This window comes from Rhinopithecus bieti, unplaced genomic scaffold, assembly GCF_001698545.2.
Source record: "Rhinopithecus bieti isolate Rb0 unplaced genomic scaffold, ASM169854v2 scaffold_21649, whole genome shotgun sequence".
NCBI classification, from domain to species: domain Eukaryota; kingdom Metazoa; phylum Chordata; class Mammalia; order Primates; family Cercopithecidae; genus Rhinopithecus; species Rhinopithecus bieti.
The window spans coordinates 2,881,332-2,904,464 of record NW_016811584.1 but is presented as its reverse complement, the minus strand read 5'-3'; the positions used below and the strand labels follow the sequence as shown (position 1 = coordinate 2,904,464).

The window sequence follows — 23,133 nt, the reverse complement described above, 5'->3', positions numbered from 1 at the left end:
GAGTGAACTATGAAGGCAACACACAGAGCTAGGTGATAATGCTTTCTCATGAAAAAAAAAATATATGTATCTCACATATATCTCATTCACACACAGAAATTCTGAATGGTTGAGTCAATCAATTCATTTAATTAAAGTAGATGTACTGGCTTACCTAAAACTTTAATATTTGTAATATTTTTTCAGTATGACATTCTCATAAAACTTATTCACCACTTGAATGGTACTTCACATACATTATCTTTTTAATGTTCACACTACTACCACAAATGTAAGTATTATTGTCCCCATGTTATAAATGAGAAAATGGAGACTCAGAGAAAATGTGATTTGTGCAAGGCAACAACAGCTGATAAAACCAAGATGCCAATACAGATCTGTTTTGCTTCAAACACCACGTTCTTTTTATTTTCTGACCCTGCCATGTAGCACCTTTGAATAATTCTTAAATGTATCATTATAGGGTTGTTCAATTTTTAGCTGCAATGCTTAATATTTCTTAATGACTCTATTATTACTAGTGAATAATCCTACCCTTTATTTAACCTGGAAGTGAGCTGAACAAAGCTGAAGGTATTGCTTATGAACAGACTTACTTATATTCTTGAGGAAAACTGGAAGTAACTACAAAAAGCCATTTATTCCACTTGAATGAAGTAAATATTGATACTAGACCTTACATTTAAAGAGACCAGTCTAGCAAGTGACTCTCATTTTAACAATAACCATATTAAAAGAGAAAAAAAATAGGGCAGTAAGTTAAATAAAAGGCAAATAAAACTTGGAGGAAACAGCTAAGTGTTTTCTTTTAAACCCCGAAGAATACCAAATGTATGTTATGTTGCATAAAGAGTCATTTCAAGAGAAGACTATTAACAACCCAATAGTAGAGTCAGCATTAAGAACTTCAATGATATTCAACTCAAACATGCATAGGGAGAGTAAAGTTATTTTATTAAATCATGCACATCACGTATGTTAGTGCAAATAGTTTAATCTGTACTCCAGAAATTCTATTGTAGTTTATATCTTTACAAAATAGATTTAAAACAATTATTTACTTTAAAAAATGTAATTCTGAAGTTAAGCATTTCAGAACAATATTTGCAATAACCTATATACAAGAGGTACTGGGTACCACTGGCATATTAGCATTCTGTGGTGGAGTGGCTTCCTGCAACAGAAAATGATGAAATGAACTATATGACAGTATTTTCTACAAGTCATTTGTGACTAATTCCTCCATAAATCTAGTGATCCTCCCAACAGCAATCCCAAATAGCTTAAAATATAACCTTTAAAGTATAAACAGTGACTGCCAAACATCACAAGGCAAATTATACCCTAAACTCCTATTTCAATATTTGACTAGACCTGTGGATTGCCACAGAACATTCAAGCCAATTCACTGACATTCCCTCCCGGTCTTCACTGACTGAAAAATTTAACTATGTGATATTTTAGGATATTCTAAGACCTAAATAAACTTTATTGACATAACTATGATGCCGCACAAAACCATGGCTAAACTTTCACTTGTGTTTTAAATTTATAACATCAAGCAGTGTTTTTAGGTGCTTCATTGTGCATAGAACACTATATCTTGGGAATAGTGCATTTCATTAACAGAAAGTCCCAATTAACAACAATAAAAAGAAAATAACCATTTGCATACCCAACCAGGAAATCTGTTGGTAGGTACAACAGCTCACCCTGAACATGAATTAGCTCTGACACATCATAAACCAAATTAGGTCAATACAAGCTTATCTAAAGAGATATTAATACTTTCTTCAATTAAACATGCTTGGAGGAATAGATGACAGAAAAAAAAAAATCATGCTTCCTAAAATGCTGTATATGAGAAAGTAACTTGGCTTTTAAAGAAAAATATCTCTTTAAATACATGAGGTTTAATAAATTACATTCCAATTGACTCAACAGTTTGGTTGACTGCACTGAAATTGTATAATTACTACGTTTTTGCTCCCAGAAATTCTTCAGTTTGCTCAAGAAAATACACACTCTCATGGAAAGTTTTTTAAAGTTGATGTCCTCCACATCTTCAAGTCACATTAAGGCTGAACAAGCGTGCACATATTCCCCAAATTATCACCATAACAGTTTATTTTCCAAATGTATTTTTCCTTAAAAAAAAAAATCTATGCAAATAGTTGTCTCTAAGTCTTGTTCCCAATAGCTCAGTGGTTTTATGAGTAAAAATGGCGTAAATATGTAAAAAATATATATATATGTGTATATATTTCAAACTGATAGGCACTGAGCACACAGGGCCTCTCTTCCCATGTATGTACTGGTTGTTTGGTTTGGGTAGTTATCGAATTGGAAAAATGAATTATCTGGCCATCAGAATTCAGAGTAAAATACTCATAAATTTAATGTTATAAATAATCTGGTGTACCAAGAAGCCTACTTTAGGCCACCATAATATTCAGAATCTCAACATACTAATTTAAAAATTACATGAAAAATTGCAAGCAAATTATTGCTTACAGTAGAATAAAGTCACAATTTTATATCTTCTTTATAGACAGATACATTTTATATAATTTAAAGCAATGACCCTACAGCTGTATTCTTGTACTTCTGCTGTTTTAAGAGGTAAAGAGGAAGAAAATGGTTCTGTTTGTCCCCAGCATGAGTGTGATGCCAGCTTCTAGAGGGAGGACGGTGTACGGACTCAAGGAACGCTCTCATGGAGAAGCTCTGGCCAGACCTGGCACGTACAGCACGATGGCTGTTACTGCAACCAGGGCAGCCAACATGGGCATCCAGGGCCAGGGTTTCTGTGTGGAAAGAAACCAAGAGTCAATATCACATTCTCCCCTCTGTTTTCATACCTATTAACCCCTTGGTTCCAGAGAGTCCTGAATACTTAACAGAATATTGGAAAAATCTTATTTTTGCATCATAAACATAAAGTTTGAAAAGAAAAAAAAAAGTGAGGGAGTACAGGTATGAGGAGAGCCATAATAGCGGGACCACCAATTTGGAAGTCTAATACATCCCAAGAAAGTCCTGGGAAGTTTTCAACTTTGTTACAGTTGAAACCTAATAGTGACTTCTAAGAAAATTTGTGGGCTCTGCCTATTTACTCTGGTATCCATATATTCCAATATAACTGATGTATATAGACACCTGTAGTATGTTTCTGCTCAAAATGTTTATTTATTGATAAGAACCAGACTCACATGTTGGGATATTTTATGCAAGGGGATAGTGGCTAAGGTGATAATGGTCTAGGCTTTGGTTCTCGAACTTGAAACCTCAGAAGACAAAATCAAAGAGGGTTCAAGATGGAGAAGTAACATTAGGGATCCTGCCTGTGTGACAATTCTGGTAAAGACTGTTCAGTATAATAAAGCCACATGATCACCTCATATGCTCTACTAACATGCATGCCAGTTAGAGATAAGCATGGATGGGCTGTTGCCTGCTAGCTTTGAGAGGGCTTTATAAGATCAACTTGCTTTGATTGAGACTTGTATTCTTACTTGTATTCCAGGAGTATTATTGAGAAAAACTGGTTTTTAAAGAAATATTCTGATGTTGCGGTCAGGGCTCAGAAAGAAACAGGATACATTTATATCCTTGCAAGTACACAATGGGGTTGAGATTGTGAGCCAATGGTTCATTATGTTAATCTCATTCTTTTTCATCTTCATAGGCATAGTATAAACAGGCAAAGGGTTGAAACAAAGAAAATCTACACTATGAAAAGGAATAGGATAAGGAGGAAGGGGAAGAAAGCTGGCTGAAATTTTCAAGGAGGCAAACTCTTCATTTCTCATTCAAATCTGATTAAACACATAATTGGAAAGAGGGTACTAATATTGCAGAAATTCATAGTGTACTCCAGTTTGCTAGAGATAAAGACTCAGTTAATGGAAGCATATTAACAACTGGTTAGGTTGGAATTAACTCATGGTTAGCATTACTACAAAGTAAACAAGACAAAAAGTTACAGGATTAGTTGACTGTTCAGTTCATTGGTATGACACAAATACATGGCATACTAAATGAAGGGTTTGCTTCAGGTAACAAAATACCTGTGTGTTCTTGCCATGCACTATATTACAAATATGGCACAAAAAGGTGACGGGGACAAACAGACAAGGACTCAACAATAGTGCTTGTACCTTTCTCTACCACAATGGACCGAAACACCAAAACAGGAAAGCCAGGAATAGGCCGATGAATACGGCTGGGACGGGTTGTAATATGGAAGGCTAAAGAAGGGAAGGCATATTAAAATCATTTTATGCTATGAAAATAATCAGATAAGAGGATTCAGACCCCAGTAGGGTGGGAGGTAGGGAAGAAAGAATGAAATAATAGAAGTATACCACTCAGGTTTTGCACAGATTGAAACATTTTAAAGACATCTAACACAATCTGATAGACTGTGGTGTGCAAGTTGGGAAACCATCAGTTTAAAAGGAACAGCTAGGCTCAATGCTTGTAATCCCAGCACTTTGGGAGGCTGAGGCAGGTGGATCACCTGAGGTCAGGAGTTTGAGACCAGCCTGGCCAACATGGTGAAACGCTGTCTCTACTAAAAATACAAGTTAGCCAGGCATGGTGGTGCATGCCTGTAATCCCAGCTACTTCAGAGGCTAAGGCAGGAGAATTGCTTGAACCAGGAGGCAGAGGTTGCAGTGAGCTGAGATAGCGCCACTGCACTCCAAACCAGGTGACAGAGTGAGACTCCATTAAAAAAAAAAAAAACAACAGCTGAAGGCAATGGGCAATGTGGGTATACCTAACATTCTAACGAAATATAGCACATGAGGACAGAGCAAGTTGGGTGTAGTGGCTCATGCCTGTAATCCCAGCACTTTGGCAAGCTGAGGTGGGCAGATTGCTTAAGGCCAGGAGTTCGAGACCAGCCTGGGCCACATGGCAAAACCCTGTCCCTACAAAAAATACAAAAATTAGTTGAGCATGGTGGCACATGTCTGTAGTTCCAGCTACTTGGGAAGCTGAGGTGGGAGGATTGCTTGAGCCGGGAAGGTCAAGGCTGCAATGAGGTGAGATCACGCCACTGCACTCCAGCCTGGGTGACAGAGCAAGACCCTGTCTCCAAAAAAAAAAAAACCAAAAAAACAAAAAACAAACCGCTGACAACACTTCACCATCAGCTGATGCTCTCTGCTTGACAGTACACTATTTTTGCTCAATACCTGAAATCCATTATTTGACAATGTACTCCCTTAGCAATGGTTAAAGTTTATTTTATGCCTCTAACAAAATCTTTTTTTTCAACCAAAGCTCTTTTGCTTATTAGATGACACAGCTTTCAAGCTTAAAAATAAATGCCCTGTGGGCCGGGCGCGGTGGCTCAAGCCTGTAATCCCAGCACTTTGGGAGGCCGAGACGGGCGGGAGGTCAGGAGATCGAGACCATCCTAGCTAACACAGTGAAACCCCGTCTCTACTAAAAAATACAAAAAACTAGCCGGGCGAGGTGGCGGGTGCCTGTAGTCCCAGCTACTCGGGAGGCTGAGGCAGGAGAATGGCGGGAACCTGGGAGGCGGAGCTTGCAGTGAGCTGAGATCCGGCCACTGCACTCCAGCCTGGGCCACAGAGCGAGACTTCGTCTCAAAAAAATAAAAAATAAAAAAAAATAAATGCCCTGTGACAATGTGTGCTTCCTAAATCAGGCAAGACATTTGACATGTAATAAAGGTTTGGTATATAAAGACAGGCAGATCACCTGAGGTCGGGAGTTCGAGACCAGCCTGACCAACATGGAGAAACCCCATCTCTACTAAAAATACAAAATTAGCCAGGTGTGGTGGCGCATGCTGTAATCCCAGCTACTTGCGAGGCTGAGGCAGGAGAATTGCTTGAACCCGGGAGGTGGAGGTTGCGGTGAGCTGAAATCATGCCATTGCACTCCAGCCTGGGCAGCAAGAGCGAAACTCCATCTCAAACAAAAAAAAAAAGAAAAAAGAAAAAAGAAAAAAAGGGAGCTGACTCTCAGGGCTTTCAATTACGTTACCAGAATTATAATAATTTTTAAAATGGGAAGAAAATTGCTACAATGAGTGTTATTACAGAGTAATATTTTAGTACCATAAGTGCAATATCACTAAAAAAGGAAATTCACCCCTAAGGTGAATTGTAGCTATAAATAATAATAGCAAAGTTACTTTTGAAAAGGTTCTAAATAGTACGGGGGGGATCTATTCTGATTATGCTAGATGTCTTCATGGGTTATTGAGCAGTAGACTGAAATTCCAAAATCCCAGGGATATGAATTAACACAAAAGAAAGAAGTAATCAAACCACTGTGATCTGATTTTAGAAGAGTTATGCAATCTACATTTTGAAAAGTAACTGCAAACTATTTTTCCTTAGCATAAAGCCTCCACACCCAGTTCATCAACTTCTAAAAGGCTTCTACCTAAGCAGCAAGCCTTTATTATCTACAAACTAAGACTTTCTTTAGCAAAGGACAGTTGGACGCAACTCATGAGCATTCTGTGTGCAAATGAGTAACAGGATGGCCATGCAACATCACTCTTTTGTACTTGTGCTGCAAGGTAAGCAGAGTGGCTTCCTCCACGGGAAGTATGTGGCTCACGCACACTGCAGTGTCCAAGCCATGACAGTGGTTTTAAATAAGTCAGAGCACAACCAACCACACTAAACATCTATCAGGGCCCACAAAAGGTAACGATCACCAAAACGTACAACACAACATTTATTTAGTATAATATCTTTTTAAAGACCATCTGTCTTTCTAGCAAATGAAAAACAAAATATTAAACTCAATTTATACCAAAATGTTCATCTCTCTCCCTCTCTCACGGGACTACAGAAACTCACCAAATATTTTCTAATATTTACATAATGACAAAGAGACATTAAGCTTTTTAGAAATTATGCCTCAGTGAGAACATTATTGGTATAAGAACAACATGTACTATTCTCTCTTAAATGGATCCCTGGTGGTACAGTGCTTCATTTCCCAGCAGGGGAGAAACAAGAGCCAGATGATAGCTTAGTGACAGAGCTTCAGACTCATCTGGGAAAAGCTGACAGTTCTTAGGCAAGCTACTTTATTGCAAACAAGGCTCTTCCTCCAGGCAGTCCCAACGCTCTTCTAGGGGTATAGGTTAAAGGTACAAATTCTTACTTAAAAATCTGACAGCACAGTGATTCTATCATGGAATTTCATCATGAAAAGCTTATTTCATCTGTACCATTTGCTTCACAAATCAGTGATAAAGTCCTCTGAAAATCAATTTCAATCTCTCATGTGCCTCTCAATCAAAGCTAAGCCAAGTTTGCAAAGACTTACATTATTTCCTTTCTCTCGGAGCAGCTTCAGGTTGTTTTTACACTGTTTGAGCTCATCTGTGATTGACTGCTTTTCCTGCTCAGTCATTTCAAACTTCAACTTCAGTTCTGAGAGTACAGTCTGTGTCTTTTCATACTAAAGGCAAAGAAAAAAAAAGTGTGCAGATTCAACTTAAAATGGGTATGAAGTTATGGTTCTAGTCAGGCTTATATGCCACACCCTATTTAGTCACCTGGAACACCAAAGTCAAGTCTTTTTGTTTAAGGAGGAATAACTTGCACTCAAGAAGTCTTTTGGCTGAGCGTGGTGGCTCAGGCCTGTAATCCCAGCACTCTGGCAGGCCAAAGTGGGCGGACCACGAGGTTAGGAGTTTGAGATCAGCCTGACCAACATGGAGAAATCCCATCTCTACTAAAAACACAAAAATTAGCTGGGTGTGGTGGCGCATGCCTGTAATCCCAGCTACTCCTCAGGAGGCTGAGACAGGAGAATCGCTTGAACCTGGGAGGCAGAGGTTGCAGTGAGCCAAGACAGTGCCACTGTGCACTGCAGCCTGGGTGACAGAGGAAGACTCCATCTCAAAAAAAAAAAGAAGTCTTTAATGTTGACTTTATTCTATGTAAGAATTTTCTGGCCCTGGAGTTAAAAAAAATTAAGAGTAATCACCATTTTGTCATCTGTTTTTAATATAAAGGATCACTTTTCCCACCAAATGAGTTATAGGAGAAAAGGAAAATTTCAAACTGAGCAAAAGAAAAGTAGGTGAAGAAAAATTCCATAGCCAATGTTAGGAAGCCTGAGTTTATATCCTGGTAAGGAGTGTCAGCCAAACTATTTCAGTCTTGAAGTAAAAAGTATTAATTCCCAATAGGTTTCCCTTTACCCAGAATTACTGGGTATTAAAGTGTTCTGGATAAGTGAATTTTCTAGGCAGATGAAGCAAAGAAATGTATCTGAAGTACCCACCACTATGATTGGGAAATTTCTATTTCTCCACTTAAAACAGGCATCGGCTGGGCATGGTTGCTCACATCTGTAATCCCAGCACTTTGGGAGGCCAAGGTGGGCGGATCACTTGAGGTCAGGAGTTCAAGACCAGCCTGGCCAACGTGGCGAAACCCCATCTCTACCAAAAATACAAAATTAGCCAGGCATGGTGGCACATGCCTGTGATCCCAGCTACTTGGGAGGCTGAGGCTGGAGAATCGCTTGAACCCGGGAGGTGGAGGTTGCAGTGAGCTGATATTGCACCACTGCACTCTAGCCTGGGCAATAAGAGCAAAACTCCATCATCTCAAAAAACAAAACAAAAAAAACTTAGGTTATCAACTAAAAGTCATTTTTAAAAATCCGTTTCTGGTAGAAATTTTATTTTTATTTCATGTATTTATTTTTTGAGACGGAGTCTAGCTCTGTCACCTAGGCTGGAGTGGAGCGGTGCGATCTCAGCTCACTGAAACCACCGCCTCCCAGGTTGAAGTAATTCTCCTGCCTTAGCCTCCTGAGTAGCTGGGATTACGGGCACCTGCCACCACGTCTGGCTATGTTTTGTACTTTTAGTAGAAATGGAGTTTCACCATGTTGGCCAGGCTGGTCTTGAACTCCTGGCCTAGGGTGATCCGCCTGCTTTGGTCTCCCAAAGTGCTGGGATGACAGGCATGAGCCACCATGCCCCGCCTGTTTCTGGTAGAAGTTTTTAAATAGCAAAACTTGCCATTTTCTGCTCCGGAAAACAATTCACTGTATATACTTTGACTTTCATATAGAGTCACATCCTTTTAAAGACCATCTGCCTTTTAAAGGTGAGACCAATATGAAACACGGTATGGCTTACCCCTACTTTAAATGGTGCCTGGAGGCTGAAATTCTAGACTGGTTCCACTTCTAGATACTGCATCTTACACGCAAGCTGGGCTCACAGTCAAAGAGCAGAGATTGTTCTGCTACTGGCTGTGCCTTTGTCTCCACTTCCACTAACCCACTCTGCCATCTCTCTCTTTTTTTTTAGATGGAGTCTCACTCTGTCACCCAGGCTGGAGTGCAGTGGCATGATCTTGGCTCACTGCAACCTCCGCCTCCTGGGTTCGAGGGATTCTTGTGCCTCAGCTCCTGGTACAGCTGGGCTTACAGGCATGCACCACTATGCCTGGCTAATTTTTTTGTATTTTTATTACAGATGGGGTTTCATCTTGTTGACCAGGCTGGTCTCGAATGCCTGACCACCTCAGCCTCCCAAAGTGCTGGGATTACAGGCGTGAACCACCGCACCTGGCCCTGTTCTGCCATCTTTGAAGGTTTTAAAAGGAAGATAGACAAGGATTGAATATAAAATAGATATACCATGGGTAAGGTATACCAGAAAGGTTCCTCCTTGTCCCTAAAGGTAGTTTATGAGAGTAGAAATTTTCCAGTTCCTCTCTACCTATATCCCAGAAATTCTTCAATAAAGGAAACCTTTTTTTTTTTTTTTTTTTTTTGAGACGGAGTCTCGCTCTGCCGCCCAGGCTGGAGTGCAGTGGCCGGATCTCGGCTCACTGCAAGCTCCACCTCCTGGGTTTACACCATTCTCCTGCCTCAGCCTCCCGAGTAGCTGGGACTACACGCGCCCGCCACCTCGCCCAGCTAGTTTTTTGTATTTTTTAGTAGAGACGGGGTTTCACCGTGTTAGCCAGGATGGTCTCGATCTCCTGACCTCGTGATCCACCCGTCTCGGCCTCCCAAAGTGCTGGGATGACAGGCTTGAGCCACCGCGCCCGGCCTAAAGGAAACCTTTATATGCTTCTGAAAAATGTAAATACTTTGGAATTACTAATTAGGAGCCCATCATCATACTCAACAAAGATAAATATTAAGAAGGAATGTAAATGTATAAAAACATTAGACAGGAGAGATGGGGCTTAGGGTCAACACAGAGGTCACCAGAAAAAGAGAAGAAAGATACGGGTACAGAGAGGGAGGTAAAATACGAAAGACACTCCCTGTTACCTAACAACATTCCCACAACAAGCCTGGATAGTATGCCAGAGAATGAACTAAAGAAGTACAATTCACAGGCTTTATGACAGCTTTCTTCAGTTGATGTGAAGATCTGTGGACTTCCTTCCAGAAGGCAGAAGATTACTGGCATATTGCCAAGGCAAAGTCACTGTACCTACACTAGTTTCTGCAAATTGGAACATAATAAATTCTCAATAACCCATGATCTGATTCTTAACAGGGACTAATAAAGAATAAGTAAAGAGTGCTTTGTTGACAAGTTTTCTCTTATTTTCCTTTTCCACCATTCTTTTTTTTTTTTTTTTTTTTTTTTTGAGATGGAGTCTCGCTCTGTCACCCAGGCTGGAGTGCTGTGGCCGGATCTCAGCTCACTGCAAGCTCCGCCTCCCAGGTTCAGGCCATTCTCCTGCCTCAGCCTCCCGAGTAGCTGGGACTACAGGCACCGCACGTCGCCCGGCTAGTTTTTTGTAGTTTTTAGTAGAGACGGGGTTTCACCGTGTTAGCCAGGATGGTCTCGATCTCCTGACCTCGTGATCCGCCCGTCTCGGCCTCCCAAAGTGCTGGGATTACAGGCTTGAGCCACCGCGCCTGGCCCCTTTTCCACCATTCTTACATCCAGTCTGCCCTGTGTACCAAAGCACTTATTTCTCCATTCCGGGAGTTGTGAAGCAGAACCACAGGAAGGCAGCTCAACCAGGGGGATCCTGTTGTTCACCTCCAGCGTGTGAAGGGGTGGCAAGGACTCTGGCCCCACGGCAAGAAGGTAAAGCCAAATAACTCTCTTGAGTCAGTCTTTACAGGGTAGACTATGTGCTCAATGTTTTATGAAATATATATATTTTTTTGAGACAGAGTTTTGCTCTTGTTGCCTAGGCTGGAGTGCAATGGCGTGATCTCAGCTCACCGCAACCTCTGCCCCCTGGATTCAAAGCGATTCTCCTGTCTCAGCCTCCTGAGTAGCTGGGATTACAGGCGCATGCCATCAAGCCCGGCTAATTTTTGTACTTTTAGTATAGACGGGGTTTCATCATATTGGTCAGGCTGGTCTTGAACTCCTGACCTCAGGTGAGCTGCCCGCCTCGGCCTCCCAAAATGCTGGGATTACAGGCATGAGCCATGGCGCCCAGACAAGATTTACTTTTTGCATGTACTTTTTCCTTGTTAAATATTCATATAAAAGCTGCCACATATATAAATTTTAATTTGTACAACAAAAGTCACCTACTGCAGCCTTGCTTGGCTATCATTTTTGCTCCATCTTGCTTTCTAACTCTGAGGTGACAAATGAGCTTGGTCCTGATTAAGAGGGAAATATCACACAATATTACCAACACCTTTGGTTCTTCTTCATAAAAAGAATCATATCTGGGCTTGCTTAGCTTGTAATATTTTAGTCTGTTACAGTGCTGAAAATACATAATTAGATACTGTGCATATTAAGCATGATTCTATGAGAGAAAGGAGAACAAAGGGGGAAATGTTGAAGGGAAATATATGTGCATTAATAAAAGGCAATAATTCATTTGCAGTGGATTACACAGAGATAAGAACCACATTAAAGAACATTTTAGTTATAGTACACAGCTATAACTAAACTATAGTATATAGTATCCAACATATTAACATCTGGACAAACAGAAAGAGAGCAATTTCACATTACAAAGGAGTGTGATGACTACACATCATTTCACAATGGAAAACAGTGAACAAGAAAATAGAAAAGAAACATACTGACAAGATCAGACATATTTTTAAATGTGCTGCATTTAATGCAATCCAAGACTATCAACAATCTAGATGCTGTGACAACATGCCACTGCCATTTGTGGAAACAGTTAAAGCATTTTGCACCGATTACTCAGTGACCAAAAACAGGCAAACAAATAATGCAACAAAATGGCTAATGCATTCATAGTAACATACAACAGAATAATCTTCCAATCACAGCATTCTTCCCAAAGTTTGAAAGAACTATGGCATATGGACTGGAAGGACACAAAGTGCTTACAGTATTAAATACTAAGATATTTACTTTGGACAAAATTTGTGTTCCAACCAAATAAAATGAGATTTCTTCTAAAACACATATCTTTAGTAAGGTAAAAACACATTACAAAATCAATATGTCCACAAGAAAATAAAAAATGTTACAGTATTTCTTTTCATTAGGAACAAACATGAAGACAGAAGAACAATCATTGCCAAATTCAGGACACTACAAGGAAAGAAAAGTGCAAAGAAAAACTGCATCGATTAAGCAGATCTTCTAGAAACAACTTTGGGAAAGTTCATTATTAAAGACAAAGAGTTGTCTTCAACTTCCTTCTAATTCATAAAGAATCCTTTTAAGAAAGTCTACATCTGGGGTGGTCCCTGATCTGCAGATCAAGTTGTATCAGGCTTCTCCATTCCCCGAGCTGGCCAGGAGTAAATGCAGGGAGTGGTATGAGGCCAGCAGGACTGAAGGCAGCTCCTATGCCCTGCTGTCAACTTCAAGGCTTTGGGAAGTGAAATGCACCTCTCTTGCTCAGGAAGAAATTGGGTAGGGTTTCTGTTCCAAAGTTAACTGTTATGACCTCAACGCAAGTTTTTAAAAAGCCACTCAATTCAAGGTTTTAAGCAGAATGACACGAAAAGTGAGCATGCACATTTATGAGTAAGGTGAAAAGGGGGTGGGAGAAGAAAGTAAAAGGCCACAGAACATGTGTTTGGCTGGCTGCCTGGCTATGAGGTGAATTTTAAGTAACTTTTCAGGCCATATTTACCTGAGGGGTTCAGATAACATTAGAGTATGGCCTCAGTTTGCTTTCCAAAAGTATGCTAAGTTACATACGATACTCTCTTTGAAAGTTAAACAATAGATCAAGAGACCTGGGACAAAGGGTTTCTCATATAATTAACTGGTAGAGAAAAATTAAAATGTACTTTTGTATATTGTATTTTTGAGACCAACCCTACTGAAGAATTCTCTATATATGGACCATGACACACAGCTAGAAATCACCAAGCAGAGAGGTTCCAAGTATCAATTTTGTGACAGGTAATGTGACTTCTGCTTCCCTTTAATTCTAACTAGCATGGATATCTGATTTGCTTTTGGCTTTAAGTCCAACCATAATTGGGCTCATAATGTCTTTTCGCTTTACCTCTTTCTGTACATCCTTTGCTTGGTTTTCAGCCTTACTGAGAAGAGTTTTTAAGTCAGCTGAATCCCGAAGATGCTGTTCTTTCAAGGATCCGACTTGATTCTCAAGTTCTTTCCTAGACATTTGAAGGATGCTGAGATCACTGGTAAGCTCTAAACTCTGCTTCTGAGAACTGCAATATAAATATTGACAGACAGTTATTCACAGGTAGAAACTGGACACAGAAGGAAGTCCAGTTTCTTACACATTTCACTAGAAGGGACAGAGTGGATTTCAGAGAAAAAAAGAAAAGTATAAAAAAGAATGAAACATTTTCATTCAATAAGCAAAAACCATCAAAACACTAAAAAATTATAAGCTTAAAAAGTGTGTCCCGCCGGCGCGGTGGGCTCAAGCCTGTAATCCCCAGCACTCTTGGAGAGGCCGAGGACGGGCGGATCAGAGGTCAGGAGACGAGGGGACCATCGCTGGTAAACGGTGAAAACCCGTTGCTCTACTAAAAAATACAAAGAAACTAGCCGGCGAAAGTGGGCGGGCGCCTGTAGTCCCAGCTACTCGGTGAGGCTGGAGGCAGGAGAATGGCGTAAACTCGGGAGGCGGAGCTTGCAGGTGAGCTGAGATCTGGCACTGCCACTCCAGTCCGGGCGACAGAGCGAGACTCCGCCTCCAAAAAAAAAAAAAAAAAAAAAAAAAAAAGTGTGTCCATTCAAGTATACACAAAGGTTGAAATTGAAATTTTTTTTTTTTTTGAGATGGAGTCTCGCTCTTTGTCGCCCAGGCTGGAGTGCAGTGGCCAGATCTCAGCTCACTGCAAGCTCCGCCTCCCGGGTTTACGCCATTCTCCTGCCTCAGCCTCCCAAGTAGCTGGGACTACAGGCGCCCGCCACTTCGCCCGGCTAGTTTTGTATTTTAGTAGAGACGGGGTTTCACCGTGTTAGCCAGGATGGTCTCGATCTCCTGACCTCGTGATCCACCCGTCTCGGCCTCCCAAAGTGCTGGGATTACAGGCTTGAGCCACCGCGCCCGGCCAAGGTTGAAATTTTAAAAACAGAAATAGGAGGTAATTAACTGTATATTTTGTTGTATCAAATTGTATTAATTTCATCATAAAAAGATTCAGTATAGGTCTTCTACAGGAAAAGAACACACATATTTCAACAATTTCTTGTAAGTTTAAATACTTGACAAATAGAATGGGGGTCAGAAACTTAAAGCTTAGGAGTCACTGCTAATTCAAGTAACAATAAACCTGTTCAAATGAGAAGACACACCAAATTGAGAAAAGAGCATAAGACAAAGAAGTAGGAGGCTGAGTTCTACACCCCGAGCTCTGCCACTGTTTAGCTGGGGGATGTTAAGCTAGTCACTTAACTGGTACATTTCATTTTCAGAGTAAACACTTTCTGAGCTCTTAGACCTATACAAGATACCATGTAATATATACATAACTAACACAAGGAGAGTCTCAGTGCCCTTCACTGTCAAGTAACAGGATTGAATCATTAACTTCTGAGGCTACTCCCAAGGTTAATAAATTCTATGATTACCTTTTTGTTTTTTGAGACAGAGTTTCGCTCTTGTTGCCCAGGCTGGAGTGCAATGGCGTGATCTCAGCTCACTGCAACCTCCGCCTCCCGGGTTCAAGTGATTTTCCTGCCTTAGCCTCCCGAGTAGCTGGGATTACAGGCACGCGCCACCATGCCCGGCTAATTTTATATTTTTAGTAGTGACGAGGTTTCTCCATGTTGGTCAGGATGGTCTCAAACTCCTGACCTCAGGTGATCTGCCCGCCTCGGCTCCCAAAGTGCTGAGATTACAGGCGTTGAGCCACCACAGTCTCTATGATCACTTTTATAACTTGATGTTAAAAAAATCTGCTTTCAACATATGCGGAAAACAGCCTGATACGTGTGAACAGAAATTCTGTCTTCAATTCCTTCTTCCACAGCCCAGACAACAGAGAATAAAAGGCCTGCACAGTATAGCTGTGTTAGGGAATTTGGCTCCCATAAATAGCTAAAGGAGTATAAGGTTTTCAAGGTGACAGTTTTACATCTTTCAGAATGGATCATTCAAGAATCAGACTCACTACTGTAACTGAACTACTACAGAGTCTGAATCCCATTTTGATTGTACGCTTCACAGATTCTTTGGGGTGGGTCTGATGTTGTCAAGTCAATACAGCTAGGAATTAAATGGCACATAAGACCTTGTAAAGGAAGACTAGCTTCTAAATACTACTTAAATGCTGGGGAGGCTTATCAAGCAAATTTAGGGCATCAGAAAAGTTTAAGAAAAAGAATTAGGCTGGGTGCGGTGGCTCACACCTGTAATCCCAGCACTTTGGGAGGCCGAGACAGGCGGATCACGAGGTCAAGAGGTCGAGACCATCCTGGCTAACACGGTGAAACCCCATCTCTACTAAAAATACAAAAAAATTAGCCGGGCGTGGTGGTGGGCGGCTGTAGTCCCAGCTACTCCAGAGGCTGAAGCAGGAGAATGGCGTGAACCCGGGAGGTGGAGCTGGCAGTGAGCTGAGATCGCGCCACTGCCCTCTAACTTGGACCTGGACGACAGAGTGAGACTGCGTCTCACAAAAAAAAAAAAAAAAAAAAAATTAATCTGCCTTAAATACTTTATGTGAGTTTAGGTAGATGATCTGACCAATGACTTATAGGGCCCTTTCTGGGGCCTAATGTTTTTAAACCATATGCTTCTACTCACTAGTAGTTTGTAGGCTTGCTTCTCAACACTTAAAATTTGAAAAAATTGAAAACAGTATTTAAGAGTCTGCCAGATTCCAATTAATCACATCTTAAAAATAAGGGATCTAGCCTGAATCTTTAAAATATCAATAATTTTGGCCGAGGGCAGTGGCTCACGCCTGTAATTGCAGCACTTTGGGAGGCCAAGGTCAGGAGTTTGAGACCAGCCTGACCAACATGGTGAAACTCCCTCTCTACCAGAAATACAAAAATTAGCCAGGCATGGTGGCACACACCTATAATCCCAGCTACTCAGGAGGCTGAGGCAGGAGAATTGCTTGAACCCAGGAGGCGGAGGCTGCAGTGAGCCGAGATTGTGTCACTGCACTCCAGCCTGGGCAAGAGGGTAAGACTCTGTCTCAAAAAAAAAAAAAAAATCAATAATTTCAAAACAACAAGATAAGCAACAGTGGCAATCAAACAATGGTATTTCTTGCTTGATAGATTATTAAACTAAATGGATTTATTAGGATCTTAATGTATTCTAAATGTAAAGAGCTTGGGTATCTGTATCATAATCTTATACACACTTTATACCAAACAATTTGTTCAAATGTGCTGTTATACAGATAATTCATTCCTCAATTTCTTTTTTTTTTTTTTTAAGATAGAGTCTTGCTCTGTTGCCCAGGTTGGGGTGCTATGGTGTGATCACAGCTCACTACCTTTGACCTCCTAGGCTTAAGTGATCATCTTGCTTCAGCCGCCTGGGTAGCTGGGATCACAGGTGCGTGTCATTCCACCTAGCCTCCTTTATTTTATATATAGTCCAGGTGTGGTGGCTTACACCTGTAATCCCAGCAGTTTGGGAGGCCAAGGCGGGTAGATCATTTGAGGTCAGGAGCTCGAGACCAGGCTGGTCAACAGAGTGAAACTCTACCTCTACTAAAAATACAAAAAAAAGTTAGCCAGGCATGGTGGTGCATGCCTGTAATCCCAGCTACTTGGGAGGCTGAGGCAGGACAATTGCTTGAACCAGGGAGGCAGAGGTTGCAGTGAGCTGAGATCATGCCACTGCACTCCAGCCTGGGCAACTGAATGTGACTCTGCCTCAAAAAAAAAAAAAAAAAATTTATGAGCCGGGCACAGTGGCTCATGCCTGTAATCCCAGCACTTTGGGAGGCCAAGGCGGGCAGATCACCTGAGGTCGGGAGTTTGAGACCAGTCTGACAACATGGAGAAACCCCATCTCTACTAAAAATACAAAATTAGGTGGACATGGTGGCACATGCCTGTAATCCAAGTTACTCAGGAGGCTGAGGCAGGAGAATCACTTGACCCCAGCAGGTGGAGGTTGTGGTGAGCTGAGATCATGCCGCTGATCTCTAGCCTGGGCCAAAAGAGCAAAACTCCATCTCAAAATAAATAAATGACTTTATGTATATAGATATATATGAGATATGTATATATCTCATATATATTTCATATATGATATATATCATATACATATATTTATAGTTTTGACCTTTATTTTGTCCCATTCATATTTTGAAATTGCTTTTACAAAGTTTTTTACGTCTTATAAACAATGTAAAACATTTGTTTTTATTTTTATTTATGTTTTCTTGAGACAGGGACTGGCTCTGTTGCCCAGACTAGACTACAGAGGTGTGATCATGGCTTATTGCAGTCCCCACCTCCTGGGCTCAACTGATCCTCCCACCTCAGCCTCCTGAGTAGCTGAGACTACAGGCACTTGCCACCAGGCCAGGTTAACTTGTTGTATTTTTTTGAAGAGATGGAGTTTCATAATGTTGTCCACACCGGCTGGAATAAACCCATTTTAAACTTAAATATGGTAAATTGTGGTGGTAAAATAGGACTTCACTAAATCTGCTGGAATAAATCTAATGCATTCACTGATTTGCTTGTCAAGTATTAGATACTAGAAAGATTTAACTGGTTTCAGAGAATTAATGGTCTTATATTTTATTACCCTTCATATAACCCTATTTGAAATTCAGAAGATTATATCTTTCAGTAGCACAAATTCCTTTTTTATTTTTTTGGTTTGTTTGATATAGGGTTTGGTTCTGTCACCCAGGTTGGAGTGCAGTGGCATGATCGTGGCTCATTGCAACCTTGACCTCCTGGGCCCAAGCAATCCTCCTACCTTAGCCTTCCAAGTAGCCGGGACTATAAGCACGCACCACTATGCCCGGGACATTTTTGTATTTTTTTGTAGAGACAGGGTTTTGCCACATTGTCCAGGCTGATCTTGAATTCTCAGGCTCAAGTGATCCTCCTACCTCAGCCTCCCAAAATGTTGGCATTACAGGCGTGAACCATCGCACCCAGCCTTACAAATTCTTCATTACAGTCACTTCCTGATCACCCTTACTAAAAGAAGAGATCATTGGTGTGAAAGAAAAGCAATTGATATTTGAAATTTATTAGTTTACAGGGCAAGTTCAACTACGAATTATAGACCATTGTTGTTTGTTCAGGGTTTCTTTGGGACATTTAATGAATCTATATTCCGTGAGTACAAGGAAAGGACATGCAGGATAATGGTGGTGGCAGGAAAAAAAAAAAAAGCTGAAGTATTTATTCAGTATGCTTAACCTGCCAAATAACCAAACAGAGATGGGTCGAACATTTGCTCCTGCAAAGTATTTAAGTAATAAAATTAAATTTAATTTAGATGAAAATTTAAGATAAAGAAATATTTCATATCTGAAAAACAGAGAGTTCTTGCATACTTGTGCAATTCTTTTTCTTGCCGTTGCAGTTCTGATGATAGCAAAACATTTTCCCTTTTTAGAGAATGGCATTCGGTTTCCAATGCATTCCATTCCTTTCTCAACTTCTCTAGTTCACCTAAAATAGTCCCAAAACATATTTGTTAATACAGAAATATAACTTCCATAATATTTCAAAGGACAAAGGAAAAGATTTCAGAGAAGAACATACTTTTTGCCCCCTTAAAAGCACGTAGATTTTACATGGTTAATTATTTGATTCCTGTTGCTTTGCATGTATACCTCAAGGACAGCTATCAGCTCGTACTTGAACAACAGTATTTTTTTCCACTTAACTTTTATAAGACAAGCAATTTTAACAAATTTTATTTTATTTTATTTTATTTTATTTTTGAGACGGAGTCTCGCTCTGTCGCCCGGGCTGGAGTGCAGTGGCCGGATCCTCAGCTCACTGCAAGCTCCGCCTCCTGGGTTCACGCCATTTCTCCTGCCTCAGCCTCCCGAGTAGCTGGGACTACAGCGCCCGCCACCTCGCCCAGCTAGTTTTTTTGTATTTTTATAGAGACGGGGGTTCTCATCATGGTTAGCCAGGACGGTCTCGATCTCCTGACCCGTGATCCGCCCGTTCTCGGCCTCCCAAATGTGCTGGGATTACATGCTTGAGCCACCGCGCCCGGCCAACAATTTTAAAATAAAATATAAAACCATAAAAATAAATTATAGGCCGGGCGCGGTGGGCCTCATAGCCTGTAATCCCAGCCACTTTGGGAGGGCCGAGACGGGCGGATCACGAGGTCAGGAGATCGGAGACCGTCCTGGCTAACATGATGAAACCCCCGTCTCTACTAAAAAATACAAAAACTAGCTGGACGAGGTGTGGGCGGCCTGTAGGTCCCAGCTACTCGGAGGCTGAGGCAGAGGAATGGCGTGAACCCAGGAGGCGGAGCTGGCAGTGAGCTGGATCCGGCCACTGCACTCCAGCCTGGGCGGGACAGGAGGGGAGACTCCGTCTCAAAAAAAAAATAAAAATATAAATTAATAAATAAATAATAAGTAAACTTGCAGACCTGAAAATACATTTTAGCTCTGATTTAAAATACTGGTTTATACAACTGATAGCTAACAAAGAAAAAAAAAAACATGCATTTTTTTTTTAAACAAGTTATAAAGTTATCATTGTCAAAAGTTAAGAGCTTTATGTAAAATACATTTACTCACCTTGCAACCTTGTTGCTTCCTCTCTCTGCTGGTCCTCACACTGTTGACATCTAAGCTGAAAACTGTTTTGCAGACTTGTGATTTCTTTCTCATATTCAGACGCTGCTTTCCGCCACCGCTCAAGCTCAGCTCTCACCTTCTTAAGCTCTTGTTGTAAAGAAGCAATGTCAGTGTCCCGCTCAGAGGCAGCCTTTTCTGCTGCTTGATGAAGGAGCAAAATTTCATCTCGGGCACTAAGCAATTCATCTCTAGTACTTGTGATTTCACTGTCCTTCTCCTCCCGGAGATTCTCAATATCGATGTGTAACCTCTGCAACTGGGCTGCAAAAGTATATCCATCATTTTCTTGGCCCATTAGAATTAGGAATAAAAGAATAATCCATACAGGATTGTAGCTAATGCATAGCCTGGGTTATCAGAGCTGTTGCTTTTGATTAAAGTGTATAAACAATCCATGTTTGATGCAGAAAGTGTCAAAATACAGATAGCAAAGAGGAAAAAAAACCAAAGTGATCTTTATCTCCCCAACACACAGAAAATTACTTCTGACATTCCTTCTAGATTTTTTCCTATGCATTTATACACATATATAAACAAACATTAAACAGGGAGTGATCACAATATATACAGTGTTCCCTATCCTTCTGTTGATGAAACTCTTTCAACACAAAATAGTTATAGTATATATAACTTATTTGCCCAACCCTTTATTTTGACATTTTAGGTTGTTCAGTGTTTTAAACACTATATACTTTTTTTTTTTTTTTTTAGGGTGAATCCTATATGTAGAATAGATTGGTCAAATGGTAAGCAACAAACAGTTGATGCTCTTGATTCATTTTTCTGTTCAAATGTCAATTCTTCAAAGAGGCCTTTTCTGATGACTCATCTGAAAAACAGCTCACTGTCATTCTCTGGCTCTTTACTCTGATTTATTTTCCTTTGAAGTCCTTATTGGACATCATATTATCTATTAATTTGCTTATTGTTTAACTTTTCTACTGAACTGTACACCTCATGTGTGTAGGGCATTTGTTTTGCTCACAGCTGTCAGGTATTGGGGATACCCCAATACCTGACACAGTAAACAATCAAGAATTATTGGTTGAATTAATGAGTTAATAAAATTAATACTGTCTCACTGAAGGGTTATATATATTTTTAAAATACTTGGTTTTGTGCTCATGACCCAAACTGGAAACCATTTGTATAAAATCAAACTTGGTGCAGAACAAGAAAATTAATCTTGGTTACCATATTATAAGGAAATTATAGATTTAAAAAGTTCCAAAGGAAAATAATTAATCATAAGAGGATTTAGGGGTGGGAGAAAGGGAGGGTGCTACATAAGTAAACATTAAGATATTAGACTTATTAATATCTTATTAACATTAAGATATTAGATATTGGAATCTGAAAGGGCACAGTGGCCAGAGAAGATGATCATGATTTGTTGATACAGTCGTGAAATACACATGCTGGCACTAGGGGGCACTCAGTGATGACTAGGCAAGACAGGTTTAAAAAAAAACGCAGCACTATGTCACAGAACCTTTAGGAAAAATTGCCCCTACACAGTCTAGGATGAAAATAGAGATTCATATCAGATTTATGTAAATTAATGAATAATGACATTAAACTACAATAGGAGTTTTAAGAGCTTTCAATTTAAACACATACATGACATACCCTAGAAATTCTAATTTGACCAAAATAAAATTCTAATTTTAAATAACTCAAAAGTTCCACTCAAAAAATAAGACCCCAAAGACTAGTTTTCTCTGAAATATTTTGGGCAAGTATCTTGGGACTCATACAATGACTCGCCCTTCTCTTCTGAATAGTGATTACTTGTCTATTTAATTTCTTCCCCACCTATCTCTCAAGCTAAAATTTTAAAACAACATTGGCTCCTTCTTTGACAAGAAAGCAAATTAATTTTACTTTAGGAATTTTATAATGGCACGGGAAAGGAAGACCTCTCCTGGGGTATCATACAATCTCCTCATAATATACTAGGAGCTCCAGCTTGAAGTAAACACTTGACAGGCAAGGTTTTTTCTGGAAATTTCTGTAATGACCTTGCAAGAGCCCAAAGAAACAGCAAAATGGTGATAAGAAGAACAGCCATTATCAAAGAAAATCAGTGCAGAGACTATTATCCTATTCCATGTGATATATAATTGTTCTTGAGGCCGGGCACGGTGGCCCATGCCTGTAATCTCAGCACTTTGGGAGGCCGAGGTGGGTGGATCACAAGGTTAGGAGTTTGAGACCAGCCTGGCCAATATGGTGAAACCCCATCTCTACTAAAAATACAAAAATTAGCTGGGTGTAGTGGCATGCACCTGTAGTCCCAGCTGCTTGGGAGTCAGGAGAATCACTTGAACCCAGGAGGTGGAGGTTGCAGTGAGCCGAGATCACACCATTGCACTCCAGCCTGGGCAACAGAGCAAGACTACGTCTCAAAAAACAAAAATTTTCTTGCAATACAAGTGTGTTCTGAGCATCAGAAATCAATACATCTACACCAGCCATCAATATATACACATACCAGCTAGCTCAAAGTGCTGATGCACAGAGTAGCTCAAACAGATTTCCTATCCAAAGGCCCTCTGTAGGAACTCACAACATAACCCAGAAAGTGAGTCTTACCAACTGCAAATCTTCACCTCTGCTTTTTCCATTTTAAGTGTCTAATACGGGAGTACTGAACAATCTTCCCTTGAATTTTCTTAATAAATAAATAAATAGGGTTCAGGCGCAGTGGCTCACACCTGTCATCCCAGCACTTTGCGAGGCCGAGATGGGCAGATTACCTGAGGTTGGGAGTTTGAGACCAGCCTGACCAACATGGAGAAACTCCGTCTCTACTAAAAATACAAAATCAGCCAGGTGTAGTGGCGCATGTCTGTAACCCCAGGAGGCTGAGGCAGGAGAACTGCTTGAACCTGGGAGGCAGAGGTTGTGGTGAGC

General features: G+C 40.5%; 1 protein-coding gene across 1 annotated transcript in view; it reads right to left on the bottom strand.

Annotated features, from left to right (window-relative positions):
- Positions 1-237: 237 nt before the first annotated feature.
- SLMAP (sarcolemma associated protein) overlaps positions 238-23,133 on the bottom strand; it is a 109,658-nt gene continuing 86,762 nt past the window's right edge. The window contains 6 exon segments of the mRNA XM_017894173.1: positions 238-2,807; positions 4,161-4,250; positions 7,330-7,464; positions 13,473-13,644; positions 18,940-19,057; positions 20,158-20,478. Of these exon segments, the coding sequence (XP_017749662.1) occupies positions 4,167-4,250; positions 7,330-7,464; positions 13,473-13,644; positions 18,940-19,057; positions 20,158-20,478 (830 nt within the window). The 3' untranslated portion in view covers positions 238-2,807; positions 4,161-4,166.